The sequence below is a fragment of the Salvia splendens genome, chromosome 21 (assembly GCF_004379255.2).
Source record: "Salvia splendens isolate huo1 chromosome 21, SspV2, whole genome shotgun sequence".
In the NCBI taxonomy this organism is placed as follows: Eukaryota; Viridiplantae; Streptophyta; class Magnoliopsida; order Lamiales; family Lamiaceae; genus Salvia; species Salvia splendens.
The window spans coordinates 9,097,997-9,122,965 of NC_056052.1; the positions used below are offsets into that span (position 1 = coordinate 9,097,997).

General features: G+C 40.0%; 1 protein-coding gene and 1 pseudogene across 1 annotated transcript; one reads left to right on the top strand and one right to left on the bottom strand.

Moving 5' to 3' along the window:
* Positions 1-9,868: 9,868 nt before the first annotated feature.
* LOC121784176 lies at positions 9,869-12,299 on the bottom strand (annotated as a pseudogene).
* Positions 12,300-20,166: 7,867 nt separating this feature from the next.
* On the top strand, positions 20,167-20,691 carry LOC121784177. The gene has a single exon (XM_042182350.1). The coding sequence runs from the start codon at positions 20,167-20,169 to the stop codon at positions 20,689-20,691; it is 525 nt and encodes a 174-aa protein (XP_042038284.1).
* Positions 20,692-24,969: the final 4,278 nt, after the last annotated feature.

Genomic DNA, 24,969 nt, shown 5'->3' on the forward strand with positions numbered 1-24,969 from the left:
TTTTTCTTTTTTAACTCTATTTTGCTACATGATTTTTGTGAGGTGTCATTGCAGTTATAAGATTTATGAGTAGCATTAATGCAGGATACCTTTTATGGGACAAAAAGAGGTGGTAGATGGATTTCTTAAAAAAAGAAACAAGAAACAAGAACAAGATACAACTAATTGCGCTTAATTCGGGCTACGCCGACGGGCCTAATCAATACAATTTGGTCCGTCTAGCCCGAAACCCAAAGTATCCTAAAATGAAATCAAATTTGTAGCAAGAGTGGGACAAATTAGAGATATTTTCTTTTTGTAGTATAATTATTATTGTGCAAAACTTAGAAAAGAGAAATCACTAGCTTTGCAAAAGCACAAAAAAATAACTTGACATTGAAGTAGTAATTGGCTCTTGAGAGTTCAGTTGTTAATTTGACCTCACTGTGCAAAATTTCACACTACCATCTTCCTTCTTGTACTAACTAGAATTCATGGATAATGCTCTAAAGAAGTTAAGCAGAGGTGGTAAAAGAAGTATACTGTCACGACCGCACTTCCTAAGGATAGAAAGCACGGTGGATCGCGACTAATGGTGGATCGCGACTAATGGGAGATCACGAAGCAACTTAGTTTGAATGAAAATAGTCCAAAAGACTAAGGAAACATAAGAGTTCTTAAAACTTGGCATAGCGGAAGCATTTGAGAGTTGGCTACTACTATGTATGAAGACACAATAGGAACCGGAACATTTATTGAATACTGTCTTTGTCCAAATGCTCAACATCCTCCGTCCTCGTCAACGCTCAACCTGCACATAGGGAAAACATATGCAGGGCTGAGTACTTGATGTACTCAGTGAACAAAAGCCAAAACAATTTTATAAAAACAGTTATATCATGCCACCATTGAGTGACCTCGAGGTTTAAACTTGAAAAGGCCCGAGACACTAAATTAAAATATCTCAATCACAACCTTTCAACTCATCCTTAAATCATTTTTCCTCATCATTTCAAAACACAACCATTTCTCCTTGATTTATGTAAGAAACTGCCATATCTGTTCATTAGGGTGCCGTGTAAGGTGCCACTTTCCACGAGCACGAAAACCGGCCAACCCATTCGATGACTCAAGGTCCTCATCGTGTACACTAGTCCGAGTAGGGATGCACCCTTGCTAGGACCCGAATTCGATTAAACTCATAGTAGGGACTCACTCCCCACTAAGCAATCAATCTCATCAACATCAATCTCATCAACATCAATCTCATCGACATCAACATCCTGTGAACGAGAATGTGGCCGCAAACTCGATCACTAGACCGGCCGACCCAAAAGACGGCTCACGATCCCCATTGATGTACACTAGCCTGATTAGGGACTCACTCCCTAGTCAGACCCGAATTCGATTTCAATAGGTCTAGTAGGGACAAGTCCCTTGCTAAAGAAACAGATAGGCATTTCTCAAAACAAAAACATGACATGATATTCCCTTTGCAAACTTTATTTTCCTCAAAAACGTTTTTGAAACATAAATCATTTTTCTGCATAGGTCGAGCATCATCTCACATCATATCAACAAGTCGAGCAATTCATAACCACTCAAAAAACTATACAGCGCAACTCATGACAATCACTTTCACTTTAAGCACATAAATCACATAATTATGTAATAATCGCAATAACAGGCATTTCGTCACATAAATTGATGCTCAAACCAATATATCAAATCGAAAGCTTTTGAAAATACTTTAGTTCGAAAGCCCACCTCAAAAGCTTAGTAATTTCCTTAAACAACTTCTCTATCCGTCTTTAACGAGCGTGCGAACCACCTTCTCGAAAAATAATTAAAGTACACATCAATCTCAATGACGAAACATTTAGAATGCATGCACTTTAATTAAAGTCTTTTAGTTCGTTTTCTCGGTTTTTGCGCATTTTCGATTATTCGGCGGCCGCCCAAGGCGTCGCGTGCGACGCCGATCGGCCGCTTACGCCCGTCCTTTCCTCCGTTGGCTCCTCGTATTTTCCATGACGTCGGAATAAACTTCCAAAAATTATTTAAGCGCATAATTAAATTATCGCAACTATTGCTCTTCGAAATTATATTATTTCGGACTTGGGGTAAAATTATTCAACCTCGAATTATTCGGAAATTAATTAAATAATTTCCCGCGATTTAATTTAATTGACGGCCCAAAGATCTATTTGCTTAGCCCACCTTGTTCCTCCAATTAAAAGAAATTAGCCCAACAAGAAATAAAAGAATGAGACCCAAATCATTTTTTTAGCACAAGGCAAAAGGCCCAAACTCTTTAAACACTGCAAGGCCCAATTAAAAGTCAAAAGGAAAAAAAAAATTTAGTCCAAAAGAACTACTCCCTTTTCCCTCTCGGTAATCGTCTCTCTCTCTTTCTCCCAATCACATTTGCCCCAAATTCTCGCCGCCTATTCTCCTCCATCTCCACCGCCATTTTCCGTCGCCGTCGCCGGGCACCACCGTGCCGCTGCTGTCCCAGCCCGTCGGTCAGCCTCCAATCAACCCCGATGCAGCCCCAAAAACAACCCGGCAGCCCCGCTGCTGTCCCAGCAGCCCCGAACAGCCCCGGAACACCGTGAAACGAACCCGAACTATCCCGATTCGACCCGCAAGATAAGTTCTCATTACAAAGTTATCTTCTTTCGCATTTTTTTTTCCGATTAACAGTCGTGCGGTTCAATTCGATTGATGTTGGGTTATTGATTGAATATTGATCATGTCAAGTGTGGGAGTGATGTATGATGAACAAGATGCTAAAAATCATGACTTGAAATTGGGAAGGAAATTATACCTTCGTTTCGGTCGTGGAAATAGGTAGGGCGGAGAGGGATGAACTCCTTGGCTTGGCAGATTGTTTCTTGACTTGTGTGAGATTGAAACAAAAAAGGCAGCAATTTCTTCTACTCTCACTCTCTCGGCTCTCTCTCACTCTCTCTGTGATTTTGCTTGAAAATGTTGAGGCGAAAGGGTAGGAGAGGAGATAAATGAACATCGAATTTAATTTGTGTGACTCTGATTTTTTGCAGACTTGAATGAGGAAGGTGGAAGTTCACCTTGGAAACTCAAGAGTTGGCGTTATGGGGAGGAGAAGGAAGAAGCTTGGGCTTGCAAGGAGTTCTATGAAGAAATTGGGCTCAAAACATCTCCCACAACTTTAATATTAAATTGTTTTGGCTCATTTAGTTGCATAGCTATAATCTTATTTATTTGTTGGACTTTCTTTTTTTCGATTGTCATGGCCCAAAGCCTTAAAAACATTTGGACTCCAACTTTATTTGAGAAGCCCAAGTGTATATACTTTACATTCTCGCATGTCTTTTTATTAATTAAAGTTCACGGAAAACTTTAATTAATTTCTTCATTCCCATTTCCAACAAAGATTAAGATAGCCCGTTGTTACATTTAGTACTTAAAAAGTACGGGCGTTACAATCTATCCACCTTAACAGAAATTTCGTCCCGAAATTATTCATCTCATAACATTATCAATTATACTCCATTCATTATCACGGCCAATATCGATTGCATAAACATTTCTTATTTCAAAACATTTTACCTTCTCTTTTGTTGAGCGCGGCGAGACGGAATTTTGAGCCTTCGATGAATACTCTTTTAGTCTAGCGAAATGAGTCTAGACTAGATTGAATAAAAGACTCTCGGTCCAGAGCGGAAGGAAAAATTGCTCTGATACCATTCTGTCACGACCGCACTTCCTAAGGATAGAAAGCACGGTGGATCGCGACTAATGGGGGAAATAAGAAGCGGGGAAAAGGGGGGAAACAATTAAATGGGTACAACATGTAGATCAAAGACGAAACTTTATTATCAAATTATAGTCTGAGATCACGAAGCAACATAGTTTGAATGAAAATAGTCCAAAAGACTAAGGAAACATAAGAGTTCTTAAAACTTGGCATAGCGGAAGCATTTGAGAGTTGGCTACTACTATGTATGAAGACACAATAGCAACCGGAACATTTATTGAATACTGTCTTTGTCCAAATGCTCAACATCCTCCGTCACTACTAGAAAATTGGCTTGTAATGACACTTAAAATTGTCACTAGAAAATTACTGTGCTGACACTTCATCTATAATGGCACTTATGCAAGTGCAGCACCGGGTACCTGTAGTAAGAGGTAGTGTGTAGATAGTACATCTATGATGACACTTTTTATGTTGAAGTGCAGTAACAATATATTATAAAGTGCAGTGAAAAGCTAGTGTATAGATAGTACATCTATGCTGGCATTTTTTATAAAGTGTGATAAAAAAAGTGTAGTGAGAAGCAATTTTTCTAGTAGTGCGTCCTCGTCAACGCTCAACCTGCACATAGGGAAAATATATGCAGGGCTGAGTACTTGATGTAAAATTATTTCCTTCGAATTTTATGTTTTTTCGGACTTGGGGTAAAATTATTCAACCTCGAATTATTCGGAAATTAATTAAATAATTTCCCGCGATTTACTTTAATTGACGGCCCAAAGATCTATTTGCTTAGCCCACCTTGTTCCTCCAATTAAAAGAAATTAGCCCAACAAGAAATAAAAGAATGAGACCCAAATCATTTTTTTAGCACAAGGCAAAAGGCCCAAACTCTTTAAACACGGCAAGGCCCAATTAAAAGTCAAAAGGAATAAAAAAATTTAGTCCAAAAGAACTACTCCCTTTTCCCTCTCGATAATCGTCTCTCTCTCTTTCTCCCAATCACATTTGCCCCAAATTCTCGCCGCCTATTCTCCTCCATCTCCACCGCCATTTTCCGTCGCCGTCGCCGGGCACCACCGTGCCGCTGCTGTCCCAGCCCGTCGGTCAGCCTCCAATCAACCCCGATGCTGCCCCAAAAACAACCCGGCAGCCCCGCTGCTGTCCCTGCAGCCCCGAACAGCCCCAGAACACCGTGAAACGAACCCGAACTATCCCGATTCAACCCGCAAGATAAGTTCTCATTACAAAGTTATCGTCTTTTGCATTTTTTTTCGATTAACAGCCGTGGGGTTCAATTCGATTGATGTTGGGTTATTGATTGAATATTGATCATGTCAAGTGTGGGAGTGATGTATGATGAACAAGATGCTAAAAATCATGACTTGAAATTGGGAAGGTAATTATACCTTCGTTTCGGTCGTGGAAATTGGTAGGGCGGAGAGGGATGAACTCCTTCGCTTGGCAGATTGTTTCTTGACTTGTGTGAGATTGAAACAAAAAAGGCAGCAATTTCTTCTACTCTCACTCTCTCGGCTCTCTCTCACTCTCTCTGTGATTTTGCTTGAAAATGTTGAAGCGAAAGGGTAGGAGAGGAGATAAATGAACATCGAATTTAATTTGTGTGACTCTTGATTTTTTGCAGACTTGAATGAGGAAGGTGGAAATTCACCTTGGAAACTCAAGAGTTGGCGTTCTGGGGAGGAGAAGGAAGAAGCTTGGGCTTGCAAGGAGTTCTATGAAGAAATTGGGCTCAAAACATCTCCCACAACTTTATTATTAAATTGTTTGGGGTCATTTAGTTGCAGAGCTATAATCTTATTTATTTGTTGGACTTTCTTTTTTTTCGATTGTCATATCCCAAAGCCATAAAAACATTTGGACTCCAACTTTATTTGAGAAGCCCAAGTGTATATACTTTACATTCTTGCATGTCTTTTTATTAATTAAAGTTCACGGAAAACTTTAATTAATTTATTCGTTTCCATTTCCAACAAAGATTAAGATAGCCAGTTGTAACATTTAGTACTTAAAAAGTACGGGCGTTACATATATTATGTAGTATGGTTAAGGCTCGGTCTCTTCTTCTTCTTCTTGCCCTTCCCCATCCCCTTCAGCAGCCTGTTCAGGCTCGGTCTCTTCTTCTTCCCCCTCAGTAGCTTCCTCGTTTCCTTGAGTATTTCATAAACAAGGAAATAAAATAATTTGAAGAATCTCCAAGTAGCAAAATAAGGGGAGGGGGGCGTGTATTTTGAATAGGAGAGAAGAGGAATATTTAAATCCTCAATTAAATGAGAACAGGATTTAAATTTGGAAATTTTGTTATAGGAAAAGACTCCCATAAAATAGGTAACAAATAAATAAATTTCCACAATGAAAATAGAAGCATATGGGGCGTGTGGGATGGAGACAAAATAGAAGGAAAATATTCACATCCCCAATTAATTAGACATAGATATTTATTTGAATAAAAATGGATTCCACAATAATAGGGAAACATATACAATTTCTCCACAAATAGGGAAGGAGCGAACATTTGGCTTTAATTGCCACAAGGGAATAATTCAGCTCTTAATTTAATTAGGGTGAGGGAATAAAATGTGGCAAGATTTAATTGGATTTAAAATAAATAAAGGGAATCAACATGGCACCAATTAAATCAAAGAAATTAATTCATTCTCCCAATTAAAATAGAGAATTTTTGAAACTCCCAAGGATAATAGGCTAGAGTTCGATTTCATGTAGTACAATTTTGGGATCATTTGGTTTGGATTTCATTTGGATAAATATCCCAAAACAATCAATTAAATCCAAGAAAAGAAATACTATTTCAATAATTAGAAAGGACCGATAATTCCAATGAATTGGCTTAAAAAAATATAAATGCATGATCCTGTTAATTATTTCCCCACATTGGAAAATATAAAATATCAAGCACTTCATTCCACATCACTCACAACAATTATTTCACGCAATTCACTTAATCACATAAAAACAAAAGTTTCATAAATCAACTTCAAATAAGTATATAAAAAGAGTCACAAAATTTTTGGGATGTTACACAATATCGTAGTGATGGTCTCTACAAGATCTTCAGCCTTATCTTCCATACGTGACTCGCATTCCTCGATGAGCTAGCGAAAGGGAAAAAAACAAAATGAACAAGCAAGAATCTGTTACACCATTAACAGATCTCAGAAAGTACGATATTGGATTTCTAAGACTGTCTGTTAAAGAAGAGCCCAAGATAACAACATCATGGAACGAATTATTCAAACATTGTCTTGTTATATTCCAAAAGAAACCAACTCATAAAATTACCACAGGATGTCCCAATCCCACATTATTGTTGTGAAAGTTTTCTAGATGTTTAGAAAAAAACATGGACAACCCAACTTGAATGTTTTTCGTTTACATTTCCTCCATTTCTATTGAGAATTACTATATGAATCCGAATCCTGATATAGACTTACTGATGGCTCAAAATTTAACATAAACACATCACTATCTTGTGATCAGGAATACAAATACTCAAAAGAACTTAACAGTTCACCAGCTTACAATTTGGTATTTGAATCTACAAGTTATCCTAACATTTGAATCAGATATGCCAAGCTGATTCAGTTTCAAGAGCGCCCCCCCCTGAATTTCATTAGACTGCTTATTAGTGAACATTACATTGTATGCACACATCTGAGTATAACTCCACTTTACAAAAGTCGACATCTTTTATTTAGCAATACCCCTTTCTTAGCGTAATAATTTTAGGTAATGATCATAAATGAAATACTCGAGACTCCAGGCAACAAAGCACATGAAATCATAAAAAATATCCCCTTCGTATGCCAAAACCTAACACGTTTTGCCATTTTGGGGTGTCCGCCATTTAAAGACACATTTACCTTTTTTCCACTTTTAGTAACCTTATACTCCACTTACTCATTCCACTCTCATTCTACAATAAAATAAATATATAAAAATGAGACTCACATTCCACTAACTTTTTTACTCATTTTCTTTATTAAGTCAAACAATTTCTTAAAACCCGCACCGAGTCAAAATGTGTCATTAATTGGCGGACGAAGGGATTAATTCGGTGGAGGTTGCCAATGTTAATCTAAATTTCAAGTGTGAAGTGTGAACATCCAATCACCAAACCCCTGATGTTCCTCAAAATTAAACTGAGGTATATGTAAAATTTGCCATGGTGGTGTAACTGCATGCATTGAAAATAGAGTAACCTAAACAACAACAAATGGACAAGATACCATATCGTCCTAAACTGATTCCAGTAATTTATCTTAAATAAAATACTCCAAGTGACAAAACAAATGAGATCATAAATAATAATTGGTTTAGCTAGCCAATGTGAATCTAAAGTTCAAGTGTAAGGCATCAAAAACAAATTTCCAAACCACTGATTTCCCTCAAAATTAAACTGAGATAGATGCAAAATTCACAACAGCACTAAACTGTATGTATTGAAAACAGAGTAACCTAAACAACAACAAACAGGCACGATACCAAATCATCTTAAGCTCATTCAGGTTAACATCTTCACGTAGTATTTGAACCAAGGGTCACATTGATATTCCAATTTTCAGTATAACTTGGATAGGAAAACTCAACATAAGTGGACATACAACATTGATAAATATAATGATGTGGATGGCACTTTATTGAAAAACAATGTAGGAATAACAATTCAACAACACAACAAAACATAAGGAACTCAATACCAAGAAATGATAGAGATTATCGGGAAAAGCTCAGGTTCATTTAATGGTCTTATATTCACAATATTAAGAATCTCTGCCTTTGCAAGGTCAATATTTTGGCACTCGGCAACAAAGTTATCGATAATTTCCCTTGTTTGATTGCATGCAACAGTCCCCTCTAAATAATCAAAAACCTAAACGAAAAACAAAAGATATGAAAGATGCATTAAAGAAGTGGTAACATAAGATGATGATCATAAATATGAATCCCCAACCTTGAACTCAGATTGAGATACGGTTGCAATAGCTCGTGAGGCATACTTTCAAGCCCCTCTTGATCTCAAGAGTCAAGTGATTCAAAATTAGTGAGAGCGCCGGCGCTAGCCTCAATTCTGAAATAAAGTAGAGAAAAAGGTAACTGCTTCATATGTTAATTCTCACTCTGTATAAAGCGGAAATGTGTAGAAACTCTCTATACGTTCATTTTTATCGATAGGATGCTCACTGCTTTGAGAGCTAAAATTAGTTTCAGTATATTATGAGCTGTGATTTGGTGGACCAGATTTGTGATGGTGGCTGCAGTCGCCGTAGCGGAAGGGTTGCGGTCGCGGTTACGGCGGCGGATGAGGGGTTTGGATTTGGGGGTATGTTTTGATTGTTTAATTTATTGTTGGAAAAAATGCATTTTATATATATTTATCAACAAATATAAAAAATGATTTTATTTTCTTAACATACTTTTTTTACACAAAGAGTATGTTAAGAAAATAAAATCATTTTTTATATTTGTTGATCAATATATACAAAATGCATTTTATCCAACAATAAATTAAACAATCAAAACATATCCCCAAATCCAAAACCCTCATCCGCCGCCGCGACCGCAACCCCTCCGCTTTTTCTTTTTTAACTCTCTTTTGCTACATGATTTTTGTGAGGTGTCATTATAGTGATAAGATTTATGAGTAGCATTAATTTAGGATACCGTTTATGGGACAAAATGAGGTGATAGATGGATTTCTTAAAAAAGAAACGAGAAACAGGAACAAGATACAACTAATTGCACTTCATTCGGGCTATGCCTACGGGCCTAATCAACACAATTTGGTCCGTCTAGCCCGAAACCCAAAGTATCCTAAAATAAAATCAAATTTGTAGCAAGAGTGGGACAAATATGACATATTTTCTTTTTGTAGTATAATTATTATTGTGCAAAACATAGAAAAGAGAAATCACTAGCTTTGCAAAAGCACAAAAAAATAACTTGACATTGATGTAGTAATTGGCTCTTGAGAGTTCAGTTGTTAATTTGATGTCACTGTGCAAAATTTCACACTACCATCTTCCTTCTTATACTAACTAGCATTCATGGCTAATACTCTAAATAAATTAAGCATAGGTGGTAAAACAAGTATACTATGTAGTATGGTTAAGGCTCGGTCTCTTTTTCTTCTTCTTGCCCTTCTCCATCCTCTTCAGCAGCCTGTTCAGGCTCAGTCTCTTCTTCTTCCCCCTCAGCAGCTTCCTCGTTTGCTTCCTCCACCCGAGATGGATGAGGTGGCAATATCCTAGTGATGGTCTCTACAAGCTCTTCAGCCTAATCTTCCATACGTGACTCGCATTCCTCGATGAGCTGGCGAAAGGGAAAAAAACAAAATGAACAAGCAAGAATCTGTTAGACCATTAAAAGCGCTCAGAAAGAAAGTACGATATTGGATTTCTAAGAGAAGAGCCCAAGATAACAACATCATGGAACGAATTATTCAAATATTGTCTTGTTATATTCCAAAAGAAACCAACTCATAAAATTACCACAGGATGTCCCAATCCCACATCATTGTTGTGAAAGTTTTCTAGATGTTTTGAAAAAAACATGGACAACCCAACTTGAATGTTTTTCATTTACATTTCCTCTATTTCTATTGAGAATTACTATATAAATCCGAATCCTGATATAGACTTACTGATGGCTCAAAATTTAAGCTAAACACATCACTATCTTGTGATCAGGAAAACAAATATTGAAAAGAACTTAACAGTGCACCAGCTTACCTTTTGGTTTTGAATCTACAAGTTATCCTTACATTTGAATCAGTTATGCTAAGCTGATTCAATTTCAAGAGCCCTCCCCTCCCCCGAATTTCATTAGACTGCTTATTAGTGAACATTACATTGTATGCACACAGCTGAGTATAACTCCACTTTACAAAAGTCGACATCTTTTATTTAGCAATACCCCTTTCTTAGTGTAATAATTCTAGGTAATGATCAAAATACTCGAGACCCCGGGCAACAAAGCACATGAAATCATAAATAATATCCCCTCCGTCAGCCAAAACCTAACACGTTTTGCCATTTTGGGGTGTCCGCCATTTAAAGACACATTTACCTTCTTTCCACTTTTAGTAACCTTATTCTCCACTTACTCATTCCACTCTCATTCTACTATAAAATAAATATATAAAAATGAGACCACATTCCACTAACTTTTTTACTCATTTTCTTTATAAAGTCAAACAATTTCTTAAAACCCGCACCGAGTCAAAATGTGTCTTTAATTGGCGGACGGTTGGATTAATTCGGTGGAGCTAGCCAATGTTAATCTAAAGTTCAAGTGTGAAGTGTGAACATCCAATCACCAAACCCCTGATGTTCCTCAAAATTAAATTGAGGTATATTTAAAATTTGCCATGGTGGTGTAACTGCATGCATTGAAAATAGAGTAACCTAAACAATAACAAATGGACAAGATGCCATATCGTCCTAAACTGATTCCAGTAATTTATCTGAAATAAAATACTCCAGACTACAGGTTACAAAGCAAATGAGATCATAAATAGTAATTGGTTTATCTAGCCAATGTGAATCTAAAGTTCAAGTGTAAGGCATCAGCAACAAATTTCCAAACCACTGATTTCCCTCAAAATTAAACTGAGATAGATGTAAATTTCGCAACAGCACTAAACTGCATGTATTGAAAACAGAGTAACCTAAACAACAACAAACAGATACGATACCAAATCATCTTAAACTCATTTAGAATAACACTTCACCTAGTATTTGAACCAAGGGTCACACTGATCAACCAATTTTCAGTATAACTTGGATAGGAAAACTCAACATAAGTGGACATACAACATTGATAAATATAATAATGTGGATGGCACTTTATTATAAAACAATGTAGGAATGACAATTCAACAACACAACAAAACATAAGGAACTCAGTAACAAGAAATGATAGAGATTACCAGGAAAAACTCAGGTTCATTTCTTGGTCTTATATTCACAATATTAAGAATCTCTGCCTTTGCAAGGTCAAATTTTTGGCACTCGGCAACAAAGTTATCGATAATTTCCCTTGTTTGATTGCAAGCAACAGTCCCCTCTAAATAATAAAAAACCTAAACGAAAAACAAAAGATATGAGAAATGCAATAAAGAAGTGGTAACATAAGTTGATGATCATAAATAGGAATCCCCAACCTTGAACTCAGATTGAGATACGGTTGCAATAGCTCGTGAGGCATACTTTCCAACCCCTCTTGATCTCAAGAGATAAAGCAATTCAAAATTAGTGAGAGCGTTGGCGCTAGCCTCAATTGTGAAATAAAGTAGAGAAAAAGGTAACTGCTTCATATGTTAATTCTCACTCTGTAAAAAGCGGAAATGTGTAGAAACTCTCTATACGTACATTTTCACCGATAGGATGCTCACTGCTTTGAGAGCTAAAACTTGTTTGAGTATATTATGAGCTGTGATTTGGTCGACCAGATTTGTGATGGTGGCTGCAGTCGCCGGAGCGGAGGGGTTGCGGTCGCGGTCGAGGTCGCGGCGGCGGATGAGGGATTTGGGGGGCATGTTTTGATTGTTTAATTTTGTTGGAAAAAATGCATTTCGTATATATTCATCAACAAATATAAAAAATGATTTTATTTTTTTAACTTTCTTTTTGTACACAAAAAGTATGTTAAGAAAATAAAATCATTTTTATACTAGTTGATGAATATATACAAAATGCATTTTTTCCAACTATAAATTAAACAATCAAAACATACCCCCAAATCCAAAACCATCATTCGCCGCCGCGACCCTGACTGCAACCCCTCCGCTTTTTCATTTTTAACTCTCTTTTGCTACATGATTTTTGTGAGGTGTGATTGTAGTGATAAGATTTATGAGTAGCATTAATTTAAGATACCTTTTATGGGACAAAAGGAGGTGATAGATGGATTTCTTAAAAAAGAAACAAGAAACAAGAACAAGAACAAAATACAACTAATTGCGGTTCATTCGGGCTACGCCTACGGGCCTAATCAACACAATTTGGTCTGTCTAGCCCAAAATCCAAAGTATCCTAAAATGAAATCAAATTTGTAGCAAGAGTGGGACAAATTTGAGATATTTTTATTTTTTGTAGTATAATTATTTTTCTGTAAAACTTAGAAAAGAGAAATCACTACCTTTGCAAAAGCACAAAAAAAATAACTTGACATTGATGTAGTAATTGGCTCTTGAGAGTTTAGTTGTTAATTTGATGTCACTGTGCAAAATTTCACACTACCATCTTCCTTCTTATACTAACTAGAATTCATGGCTAATGCTCTAAAGAAATTAAGTAGAGGTGATAAAAGAAGTATACTTTGTAGTATGGTTAAGGCTCGGTCTCTTCTTCTTCTTGCCCTTTCCCATCCCCTTCAGCAGCCTGTTCAGGCTCGGTCTCTTCTTCTTCCCCCTCAGCAGCTTCCTCGTTTGCTTCATCCACCTGAGACGGATGAGGTGGCAATATTCTAGTGATGGTCTCTACAAGCTCTTCAGCCTTTTCTTCCATACGTGACTCGCATTCCTCGATGAGCTGGCGAAAGGGAAAAAACATAATGAACAGGCAAGAATCTGTTAGACCATTAACAGCGCTCAGAAAGTTTGATATTAGACTTCTAAGACTGTCTGTTAAAGAAGGGCCTAAGATAACAACATCATGGAACGAATTATTCAAACATTGTCTTGTTATATTCCAAAAGAAACCAACTCATAAAATTACCACAGGATGTCCCAATCCCACATCATTGTTGTGAAAGTTTTCTAGATGTTTAGATAAAAAACATGGACAACCGAACTTGAATGTCTTTCGTTTAAATTTCCTCCATTTCTATTGAGAATTACTATATGAATCCGAATCCTGATATAGACTTACTGATGGCTCAAAATTTAACCTAAACACATCACTATCTTGTGATCAGGAATACAAATACTGAAAAGAACTTAACAGTTCACCTGCTTACCATTTGGTATTTGAATCTACAAGTTATCCTAACACTTGAATCAGTTTTGCCAAGCTGATTCAGTTTCAAGAGCGCCCCCACCTGAATTTCATTAGACTGCTTATTAGTGAACATTACAGTGTATGCACACAGCTGAGTATAACTCCACTTTCAAAAGTCGACATCTTTTATTTAGCAATACTCCTTTCTTATCGTAATAATTCTAGGTAATGATCAAAATACTCGAGACTCCAGGCAACAAAGCACATGAAATCATAAATAATATCCCCTCCGTCAGCCAAAACCTAACACGTTTTGCCATTTTTGGGTAACCGCCATCTAAAGACACATTTACCTTTTTTCCACTTTTAGTAACCTTATACTCCACTTACTCATTCCACTCTCATTCTACTATAAAATAAATATATAAAAATGAGACTCACATTCCACTAACTTTTTTACTCATTTTCTTTACAAAGTCAAATAATTTCTTAAAACCCGCACCAAGTCAAAATGTGTCTTTAATTGGCGGACTGGGGGATTAATTCGGTGGAGCTAGCCAATGTTAATCTAAAGTTCAAGTGTGAAGTGTGAACATCCAATCACCAAACTCCTGATGTTCCTCAAAATTAAACTGAGGTATATGTAAAATTTGCCATGGTGGTGTATCTGCATGTATTGAAAACAGAGTAACCTAAACAACAACAAATGGACAAGATGCGAGATCGTCCTAAACTGATTCCAGTAATTTATCTGAAATATAATACTCCAGACTCCAGGTGACAAAGCAAATGAGATCATAAATAATAATTGGGGCTGAGTACTTGATGCACCCAGTGAACTCATGCCAGAAATACATTGATCGTTTAAGATATGTCAAGCCATCATAGAGTGAACCTCGGGTTTTACTTTAAAAAGGTCGAGAAACACCAAAATCTTTCCTTAAAATAGTGTCCACGCAAACAAACATCATCCTCCATCATATACCATATCTGAACCATCATGTGAAACGAGAATGTGGCCACAAACTCGATCACTGGACCGGTCGACCTAGGGGACGGCTCACGATCCCCATCAGTGCACTAGCCTAAGTAGGGTTTAGACCCTAGTTAGACCAGAATTCGTTAACCATCAAGTCTAGTAGAACCATATATTCTAGTAGACAATCAGATAGGCAATTTCAAAATATAAAACACGGCATAACATACTTTTTGAAACCACCCATACTTCACCATAACATATCAATTTAAAATAAAAAGTTTAAGTAGTAAAGCCCACCTCAAAAGCTTAGGATTTCCGTAAATATCTTCTCGTTCCGACTTTTAGCGTGCGTGCGAACCACCTTTTCAGAAAATACATAAAGTTTACATCAACTCTCGGGAACGAAGGTATTTAGAATGCATCCACTCTCGCATCTTGTCCATTTGTTGTTGTTTAGGTTACTCTGTTTTCAATGCATGCAGTTACACCACTATGACAAATTTGACATATACCTCAGTTTAATTTTGAGGAACATCAGTGATTTGGTGATTGGATGTTCACACTTCACACTTGAACTTTAGATTAACATTGGCTAGCTCCACCGAATTAATCCCTCCGTCCGCCAATTAAAGACACATTTTGACTCGCTGCGGGTTTTATGAAATATTTGACTATATAAAGAAAATGAGTAAAAAAGTTAGTGGAATGTGAGTCTCATTTTTATATATTTATTTTATAGTAGAATGAGAGTGGAATGAGTAAGTGGAGTATAAGGTTACTAAAAGTTGTAAAAAGGTAAATGTGTCTTTAAATGACGGACACCCCAAAATGGCAAAACGTGTTAGGTTTTGGCAGACGGAGGGGATATTATTTATGATTTCATGTGCTTTGTTGCCTGGAGTCTCGAGTATTTCATTTATGATCATTACCTAGAATTATTACGCTAAGAAATGGGTATTGCTAATAAGCAGGCTAACGAAATTCGGGGGGGGGGGGGCTTGAAACTGAATAAGCTTGGCATATCTGATTCAAATGTTAGGATAACTTGTGGATTCAAATACCAAATGGTAAGCTGGTGAACTGTTAAGTTCTTTTCATTATTTGTATTCCTGATCACAAAATAGTGATGTGTTTAGGTTAAATTTTGAGCCATCAGTAAGTCTATATTAGGATTCAGATTCATATAGTAATTCTCAATAGAAATGGAGGAAATGTAAACGAAAAACATTCAAGTTGGGTTGTCCATGTTTTTCTCTAAACATCTGGAAAACTTTCACAACAATGATGTGGGATTGGGACATTCTGTGGTAATTTTATGAGTTGATTTCTTTTGGAATATATAACAAGACAATGTTTGAGTAATTCGTTCCATGATGTTGTTATCTTGGGCTCTTCTTTAACAGACAGTCTTAGAAATCCAATATCGTACTTTCTGAGCGCTGTTAATGGTCTAACAGATTCTTGCTTGTTCATTTTGTTTTTTTCCCTTTCGCCAGTTCATCGAGGAATGCGAGTCACGTGTGGAAGATAAGCCTGAAGAGCTTGTAGAGACCATCACTAGGATATTGCCACCTCATCCGTCTCAAGTGGATGAAGCAAACGAGGAAGATGTTGAGGGGGAAGAAGAAGAGACCGAGCATGAACAGGCTGCTGAAGGGGATGGGGAAGGGCAAGAAGAAAAAGAAGAGACCGAGCCTTAACCATACTACAAAGTATACTTCTTTTACCACCTCTGCTTAATTTGTTTAGAGCATTAGCCATGAATTCTAGTTAGTACAAGAAGGAAGATGGTAGTGTGAAATTTTGCACAGTGACTGAACTCTCAAGAGCCAATTACTACATCAATGTCGAGTTATTTTTTTGTGCTTTTGCAAAGCTAGTGATTTCTCTTTTCTAAGTTTTGCACAATAATAATTATACTACAAAAAGGAAATATCTCATATTTGTCCCACTCTTGCTACAAATTTGATTTTATTTTAGGATCTAGACGGACCAAATTGTGTTGATTAGGCCCGTAGGCGTAGCCCGAATGAAGCGCAACTAGTTATATCTTGTTCTTGTTTCTTGTTTCTTTTTTAAGAAATCCATCTATCACCTCCTTTTGTCCCATAAAAGGTATCCTGAATTAATGCTACTCATAAATCTTATCACTGCAACGACACCTCACAAAAATCATGTAGCAAAAGAGAGTCAAAAAAGAAAAAGCAGAGTGGTTGCGGTCGCGGTCACTGATAAGGCCTATTTCATGCATTGGTTTATGGGAAAAATGTATATTACTTGATCGGTTTACCGCGCCTATAAATAGAGTGCAGAAATGCCGCTTGACCAAGGCAACAAGGCCAAACTGATCAAGCAAGTACAATAGGCGAAAAAGGCCAAAAATCGGGGAAGTTGAGCAAGGGGAGAACTCAAGCAGTTAGGCGGGGAGCACTGGCTGCCAGAAGAAGGATATATGAGGAATGAGCTGGATGTGGCGCACCATTCTGTTATCAAGGACATCGTTCTAGAAGGGGACACGTGCTGGAATATGAGACGCAAGGACGAAGCTGAGTCACGAAGTTGTTACTAAAAAGCGTCGTCATTCTACAAGAATAGCACGTAGCAATCAATGAGTCGTTCATTCTCTGCATGAGAGAATATTCCCTGTCAAGATCGTTATCCAGCTGGGAGTCGAAGACGAGCCTATAAATAGAGGACATGCCACCACAAGAAAGGGATCCGCTCCTTTACTTTCTGTCTAGTTTAGCTTAGTTTAGTTTAGATCTCTTGTTTAGTTCAGTTCTCTAGCTTAGTCAAAATCTCTAGATAGCTTAGTTAGAAGGGCGACCGAAGGGAGCGCTGCAGAATACTTGTTTTCTGTTAGCGTAATCTTAAGTCTCCTGCCGAGATTCTTCTCGGTTTTTACCGCTTTCTTAGTTTTCGAAGTGTTAGTTTAGTTTAATTTCCAGTAGTTAGCTTAGTTTAAATTTCAAGCTTTGCTGAAATCTCCAAGTTTTAGTTTAATTGAAGTGCTTTCGTTTTCATCCTCGCATTTACTATTTCATTTCATCTGCAACTCACTTGATCAAGTAGTTAAATTTACCTTGTGCAAGTTAAATAGTTTAAATTCTGCTTAGAGTAAAATCAGTAGTTAAAACTCCCAAGTTAAAGCGTGGCAGCAGCCAAAACCCCATGTTCACTACTCACACACTCGACACACCAACTTCTCTGTGGGATCGACCCTGAACTTGCCGCTTTACTGTTAAAGTTGTGCGAAATTGGGAATTATAAATTACTTTGGCAAGGAGGAAAGAGCGAGAACTAGAGTGCACTGATTAAGTGGCAACGACATTTGCTAGCTGAATCAATCGGTTCGGTTATCATTCCATGTAACTTGATCCGCATTCTATCCGTGTTTTCGACCCTTTTCAAGACCTTCCAAAATGGCGCCGTTGCAGGGGAAGCATGGTGTTACTTTACGTTTGTGCGTAGTGCGTATGAGTAAATAGTTTTATTTCTTTCTTTTCTTATTTGTTTTTACTGCTGTTAATGAGAATGTACCAACACGGTGGACACTGGAATCATCCCTTTCTATACAAAAACTCTAACGTTCAGTGGAGAGTCCAGGAAGCCGGCGTCGTTACCACTCGTTACAGAGCCGCATTAGAAGCAGCAGCAGCCGCTAATCAACTGACCAGCGAAGAAGAAGGAGAGCAGAATACACAACCACCATCACCTAAACAAGAAGAAGCAGAAATGACCCTCGTCGACGATTCTGGAATCGGCTCCCTGCACGCTCATGATGAGAGGGAGCCCACACATGCCATTGCCGCTACTCCCGGGATGCGGACCATTGCAATCAAATCAGGAGTACTGGCCGTTTTGTCCCACTTTTACGGTCTCTCAAAAGAATGTCCGTACGCTTTCTTGGAGGAGTTCTGCCGATACTGTGATATTCAGCCCGTTCCGGCTGGATCCACGTCCGAAGATTACAGGCTCAAGGCCATTCCCTTCGTATTGAAGGGCGACGCAGGCGTTTGGCTGTCAAGGCTGCCGGAAGGATGCATCAGAACATGGGCCGCTTCTTTCCAGCATCGAAAACAAGTGCCCTTAAGCGGGAGATTACGGAAGCCAGATAGGAGTACGATGAGCCCCTTGGCCAATACTGGGATAGATTCCAAGGGCTGCTTCAAGCATGCCCTAATCACAAACTAGGGGAGCGGGAGATCTACTCAATCTTTTATGGCGGACTTACGGTGGACAGCAAAAACGACCTCAACCTCGCAGCTCAAGGGGATTTCTCTAAAACCCCTTTTAGCCAAGCTAAAAATATTCTGGAGAGGCTGATTGAGGCCATACGGTCATACGAAACATCTCGAGGGCAGTACAGGAGAGGAGCAGTGCATGCAGCAGAGGCGCGCAACGATGAAAAGCTAGATGCTCGTTTCGAGCAAATGGAGAAAAGGCTGCTGGAAGCAATGAAGAAAGCCAGGCCGCCTCCACCACCTGCACCGAAAGAACCACAGTTCGCGCCGCAGCCGTCGCCGCCAGAAGAACATCATTATTAATACTGCGAATTTCCCCTTGAAGTAGAGCAAGTAAATGCTGTAGGTCATTGGAACGCAAATAACAACTGGAATCAGGGGAAACAGAGAGATGCTCCATGGAGAGACCACCACAACTTTAGGTGGACTGATCCAAGCCAACCACCCTCGACACGCCAGATACAACCTTATGACGAGCAACCCAACTGGCCCGCTCGAATCCAGGATAGGCAAAGCATCGGAGGAAATAGAGTACAAGGTGGAAATCAAGGGAATTGGTCCAGTGGAGGGCAGTTCAACTGGTCAAGCAAACAACCGGAAGGAAACTGGGGGTACAGACAGCAAGCTTCTCAGTCAAGCAACTAGGAAAGACAACCAAATAATCAGATGGTTACTTATGTTCCGCCACATCAACGGGGAAACCAGCAACCGGGAAATCAACTCTACAACCATCCAACGTACCAGCTCGAACACTACGGGCAAACTGACTACCCGCAGCCCAACCACGGAGGGAGGCCACCGAATCAAAGATATAACCACCAACCCAACGATGGTCAAGGCGAAATGCTAGTACCCCATCATTCAAATGATGCGATGCGGGAAATCCAGGAAGCTCAAAAAGAGCATCAGGCGGCATTAGAGATGCTGACGAAGCAACTTTCTCAAGTTGCAATATCGCTGGGCGAACTAAGGGGAAATGAAGGAAAAATCCCGGCTACTGTACTGCCACCTGGTCGTGAACACATTAGCGAAGTGACTCTGAGGTCTGGAAAAGTTTACCAAGGCCCCAGTTACCCTGAAATATCTCTAGCAGCTAATTCTGGACCAAGCCATGAAAAAGAGGGAGGATCGAGTGTAGCGGATCAAGCAAAAGAAAAAAGTAAAGAAAAGATGGGAGGTGAAGCCTCGGAAGAAAGTCAGAAGGAATAAGCTGAGAAAGTTAAGCCATATCCGTACCGCGGAATGGTAACAAGAATGAAGGAAGCCACAATTAACGTGGCAAATATGTTCAGAGATGTGGACGTGAAAGTGCCGCTTTTACATGCATTAAAAATGCCCCCGATTAGCAAGTTCATTAAGGACTACCTGGCAGGGAAGGTGAATGAGGAGGGCATAATGATTACAGATGAGAATGTCTCGGCCGTGATCCAGCGGAATGATCTCCCCTCAAAGAAGACCGACCCAGGACTGTTCACACTCCCAATTTCAATTGGGGACGTCCAGGTGGAACACGCCATGTGCGACTTGGGGGCATCTATCAATGTTCTGCCACACTCCATCTATCGGAAGCTGGGGGAGGCCAAGCTAGTCGACACAGATATAATGATACAGCTGGCCGATAGATCATGTATTTACCCAGAAGGAATTCTGGAGGACGTTATTGTGAAGGTGAATGACTTTCTATACCCAGCCGATTTTTTCGTAATAAAGATGACGGAGCCCACCTCCAAGGAGTCGAGTGGAGTCCTACTAGGACGACCCTTCTAGTCCACGGCCAGCACTATCATAGACGTCCGTAATGGGACGATCAGTCTGGACTTCAAAGGAGAGCAGTACACGTTCAATATTGATGAAGCCATGAAGAGGCTGGCCGACGGAGAAAACGTGTACTCCGTAGATGTGACTGAACCCTTGGTACAAGAGTTTTTGGAAGAATAAATTTTAAAGAGGCAGTTCATTGACACCGCAACGAACGAAGAAGTCGAAAAGGAAGTAGAAGAGTAGTTTGAAACCATGAAAGTTGGACAAATGGACGACCAGGCAGTCGCAAGAGCAATAACTGATTTTTGCGAGCGCCCAAGGCCAGCTGGGTCAAGAGGGACAACTTAAGTATCTAGCCTAGCGAAGCGGCTTGATCAAAGTAATCCACTGGAAAGAGAAGCGTCAGAAAACCCTCTACCCACTGAAGAGCCAAAACCCGCGATGGAGTTAAAGCCCCTTCCAGCACATCTAAAGTACGCCTACCTGGGTGAACGTGAAACCATGCCCGTTATCATCAACAATCAATTAACCCAAGGGCAGGAAGATAGATTGCTGGAAGTGTTAAGAAGGAATCAGAAAGCTATCGGCTGGAAGCTAACAGACTTGGTGGGCAGTAGCCCGGACTTATGCATGCATCACATCCGACTGGAGGAAGGAGCCAGGCCACATCGTGACCAACAAAGGAAACTCAACCCCAACATGAGGGAGGAAGTGCTGAAGGAAATTGTTAAGTTGGTTTCGATTGGGATTATCTATTCCATTCCTGACAGTAACTGGATCAGCCCAGTACACATGGTGCCTAAGAAAGGAGGGATTCAAGTAGTAAAAAACGAGAAAAACGAATTAATCCCGACAAGGCCAGTTACTGGGTGGAGGATGTGTATAGATTACAGGAAGCTGAACAAAGCTACAAAGAAGGATCACTTTCCTCTGCCATTCATTGATCAAATGCTGGAGAAGTTGGCAGGGAAGCAGTACTTCAGCTTCCTGGATGGCTATAGTGATTTCCAGATCGCTGTGAATCCAGATGACCAAGAGAAGACGACGTTTACCTGCCCCTTTGGCACTTACGCGTACAGAAGGATGCCCTTCGGCCTCTGTAATGCCCCGGGTACTTTCCAGAGATGCATGATGAGCATTTTCTCGGATCTGTTGGAAGATTGTATTGAAATCTTCATGGACGACTTTACTGTCTACGGGGATGATTTTGATCAAGGGCTGCATAGCTTGAACAGGGTATTGGAAAGATGCCGCCAGAAGGACTTGGTTCTGAATTTTGAGAAATGCCAATTCATGGTCACAGAAGGGATAGTCCTGGGTCACGTAGTGTCAAACAGAGGAATCGAGGTTGACCCAGCAAAGGTAGCCGTCATTGCCAAACTTCCATACCCCACAAATCAAAAGGAGATCAGAGCCTTTTTGGGCCACGCTGGGTTTTATAGAAGGTTTATCAAAGATTTCGCAAAAATAGCCCAGCTGCTGACAAGACTTCTCCAAAATGATGTGGAGTTCGAATTTTCGGATGACTGCAAGGCCGCGTTTCAATTTCTGAAGAACCGATTGATAAGCTCTCCGATAATACGTGCCCCCGACTGGAATCACCCCTTTGAGGTGATGTGTGATGCTAGTGACTATGCTGTAGGGGCGGTATTGGGTCAAAAAATCGAAGGAAAAAGTTATGTCATCTTCTATACGTCAAAAACGTTGAATCAGGCACAGAAGAATTATGAGGTGACCAAAAAAGAGATGTTATCGGTAGTCTTTGCATTCGAGAAGTTCAGACCATACCTGCTAGGGTCTAAGGTGATAGTGTATACAGACCATGCGGCCATCAAATACCTTTTGGCGAAGAAAGAGTCAAAGCCGCGGTTGATCAGGTGGGTGCTTCTTCTACAGGAGTTTGATTGGGAAGCAGTAGATAAAAATGGATGTGAGAACAAAGTGGCAGATCACTTAAGTCGAATTCTGCAAAAAGATAACGGCGAAGCTATTCCAGATGCTTTCCCTGAGGAACATCTGAACTTGATCAAGTCAACATCTGGGTACCAATGGATCAACCAAGCAGAAGGAATTGATCAAGCCAACCAAGGGAACAAGGGACAGAATGCGAGGAAGGAACCATGGTTCGCGGACATGGCTAACTATTTGGTAACAAGGGAGTTACCCAGAAGCGATGAGATTACAAGGGCACAAAAGCTTAAGCTTAAAAGCGATTCTCGATACTTTTATTGGGACGACCCTTACCTATAGAAAATGGGGGCAGATCAAGTAATCAGACGCTGTATACCAGAATGGGAGCAGGAATATGTGATAATCCACTGCTAAAGACGAGATGCCTCAGATCCCCATTATTGTCTGTGAAATATTTGATGTGTGGGGAATGGACTTCATGGGACCCTTTCCCGCATCTGAGGGCAATCTCTACATACTGGTGGCGGTGGACTATGTATCAAAATGGATCGAGGCAAAAGCAACTAAGACGTGTGAGTCCAGAAAAGTGGCGAAGTTCTTGAAATCGAACATATTTACCCGATATGGGGTACCACGGGCTATCATCTCTGACCAAGGAACTCATTTCGTCAACAGAACTATTGAAGCCTTGCTGCGAAAGTATGGGGTCCACCACCGCCTATCCACACCTTACCACCCGCAGTCCAATGGTCAAGCTGAGGTTTCTAATAGAGAAATCAAGGCAATTTTAGAAAAAACGGTAAATCCTACGAGGAAAGACTGGAGCCGTCGTCTGGAGGACGCACTCTGGGCATACAGAACCGCTTTCAAAACTTCTACAGGAATGTCCCCATACCGGCTAATATTTGGAAAGATGTGCCATCTGCCGGTAGGAGTAGAGCATCAAGCTTACTGGGCCATCAAGGAAATGAATATGAATACCGACGCAGGAGAGGCAGAAAGGAGAATGCAGCTAAAGGAGCTTGAGGAGCTCCGTCTGGATGCCTATGACTCTGCCATGTGGTACAAAGAAAAGACGAAGATGTGGCATGATAAGAACCTCCGCAAAAAGGAACTCGAGGTAGGCCAGAAAGTGTTACTGTTTCAGTCCAGACTGAAATTGATGCCAGGGAAGCTCAAATCAAGGTGGATAGGTCCTTATACCATTGTCGCCATCCGAGCGAATGGAGCAATTGAACTACGAGGAGGTGATCCAGATTCACCCTCCTTCATGGTGAATGGTCATAGGGTGAAGCCATACAGAGAAGGAATGGAGGCATTTGTAGTGGACGACATTCCACTACTCATGCCTAACTCTTCCCAGTAATCAGGTAAAGGGGGTGATCAGGTACTCATGGTTAGTCTGCTTGATCAAGCGAAAAAGTCTTAATCTAAACTGATCAAGTGACATCCTAGGGGAGTAATAAGTGTAAATAGCTTTTAGTAAGTTTTTATTTTAATTAAAATTAAAAGATGGAAGAAGGGAAAGGAACTGATCAAGTAAGGCTAATTGAGTTTTTATCGAAATTTATTGTCCACTTGATCAGTGCAATTTGAATTTAATTGTGGTACAGTAATTAAGTTGAGCAGGGCAGGGGATGAAAGGACGTGCACAGTCACTTAAAAGGTGTCAGGAAGCGCCAACCGTCGCAGTGAAAGGACACCCTGGAGAGAGGGACGAAGCGTATCGGAGAAGCTAAGCCAACTGGCACCCTGAAATAGCACGCCCGTACTTCCATCTTTACACAAGCTGCCTAATTCTCATTCCTCGTGCTCTCTTCCAGAAAAATCCCAAGATTAAATCTTCTTCCAAAACATCATCTTTTTCACTAATACATACCCACATTCCCAGCGACAATGTTGCTTAAACAACTCTCAACTTCATCCTCATCCTCCAGTTCCCGCGCTGACAGCGATGGCCAAGAAACCTCTTCCCAAGCCCACATAGAAAACCCTAGCCCACCTACACCTACCACCGCTCCACCAAGAGCCACCGCTCCACTACCAGAAGTAGATGAAGAGGCTCAGCGGCGCCTGACCAGAATTCTCCGGAGTCTCCCCTCCGATTTGGACCCCGCAATTGCGTATGCCACCCTGAAAGCCCGATTGGGGGTTTCCTTGTCAAAAGACAGAGCCACGACCTCCACACCACAAAACCCTCCACCTCCTCAAACATAAGCCCCCTTTCGCATCTCTGAACCTAAACCCTTCATCCCCTTGGTACCGTACGGAGGGGACTATTTTGAAGAAGAAAGAGAGGAGCAACCCGCCACCGCGCCGACCAAAGGAACAGCCTCCGTGCCGCCGCTACATGCAGAAGGTGCGACTGTTTCT

Excerpts from the sequence above, each read along its gene's own strand:
- LOC121784177 (XM_042182350.1), top strand. The coding sequence starts at position 20,167 with ATGGTAACAAGAATGAAGGAAGCCACAATTAACGTGGCAAATATGTTC.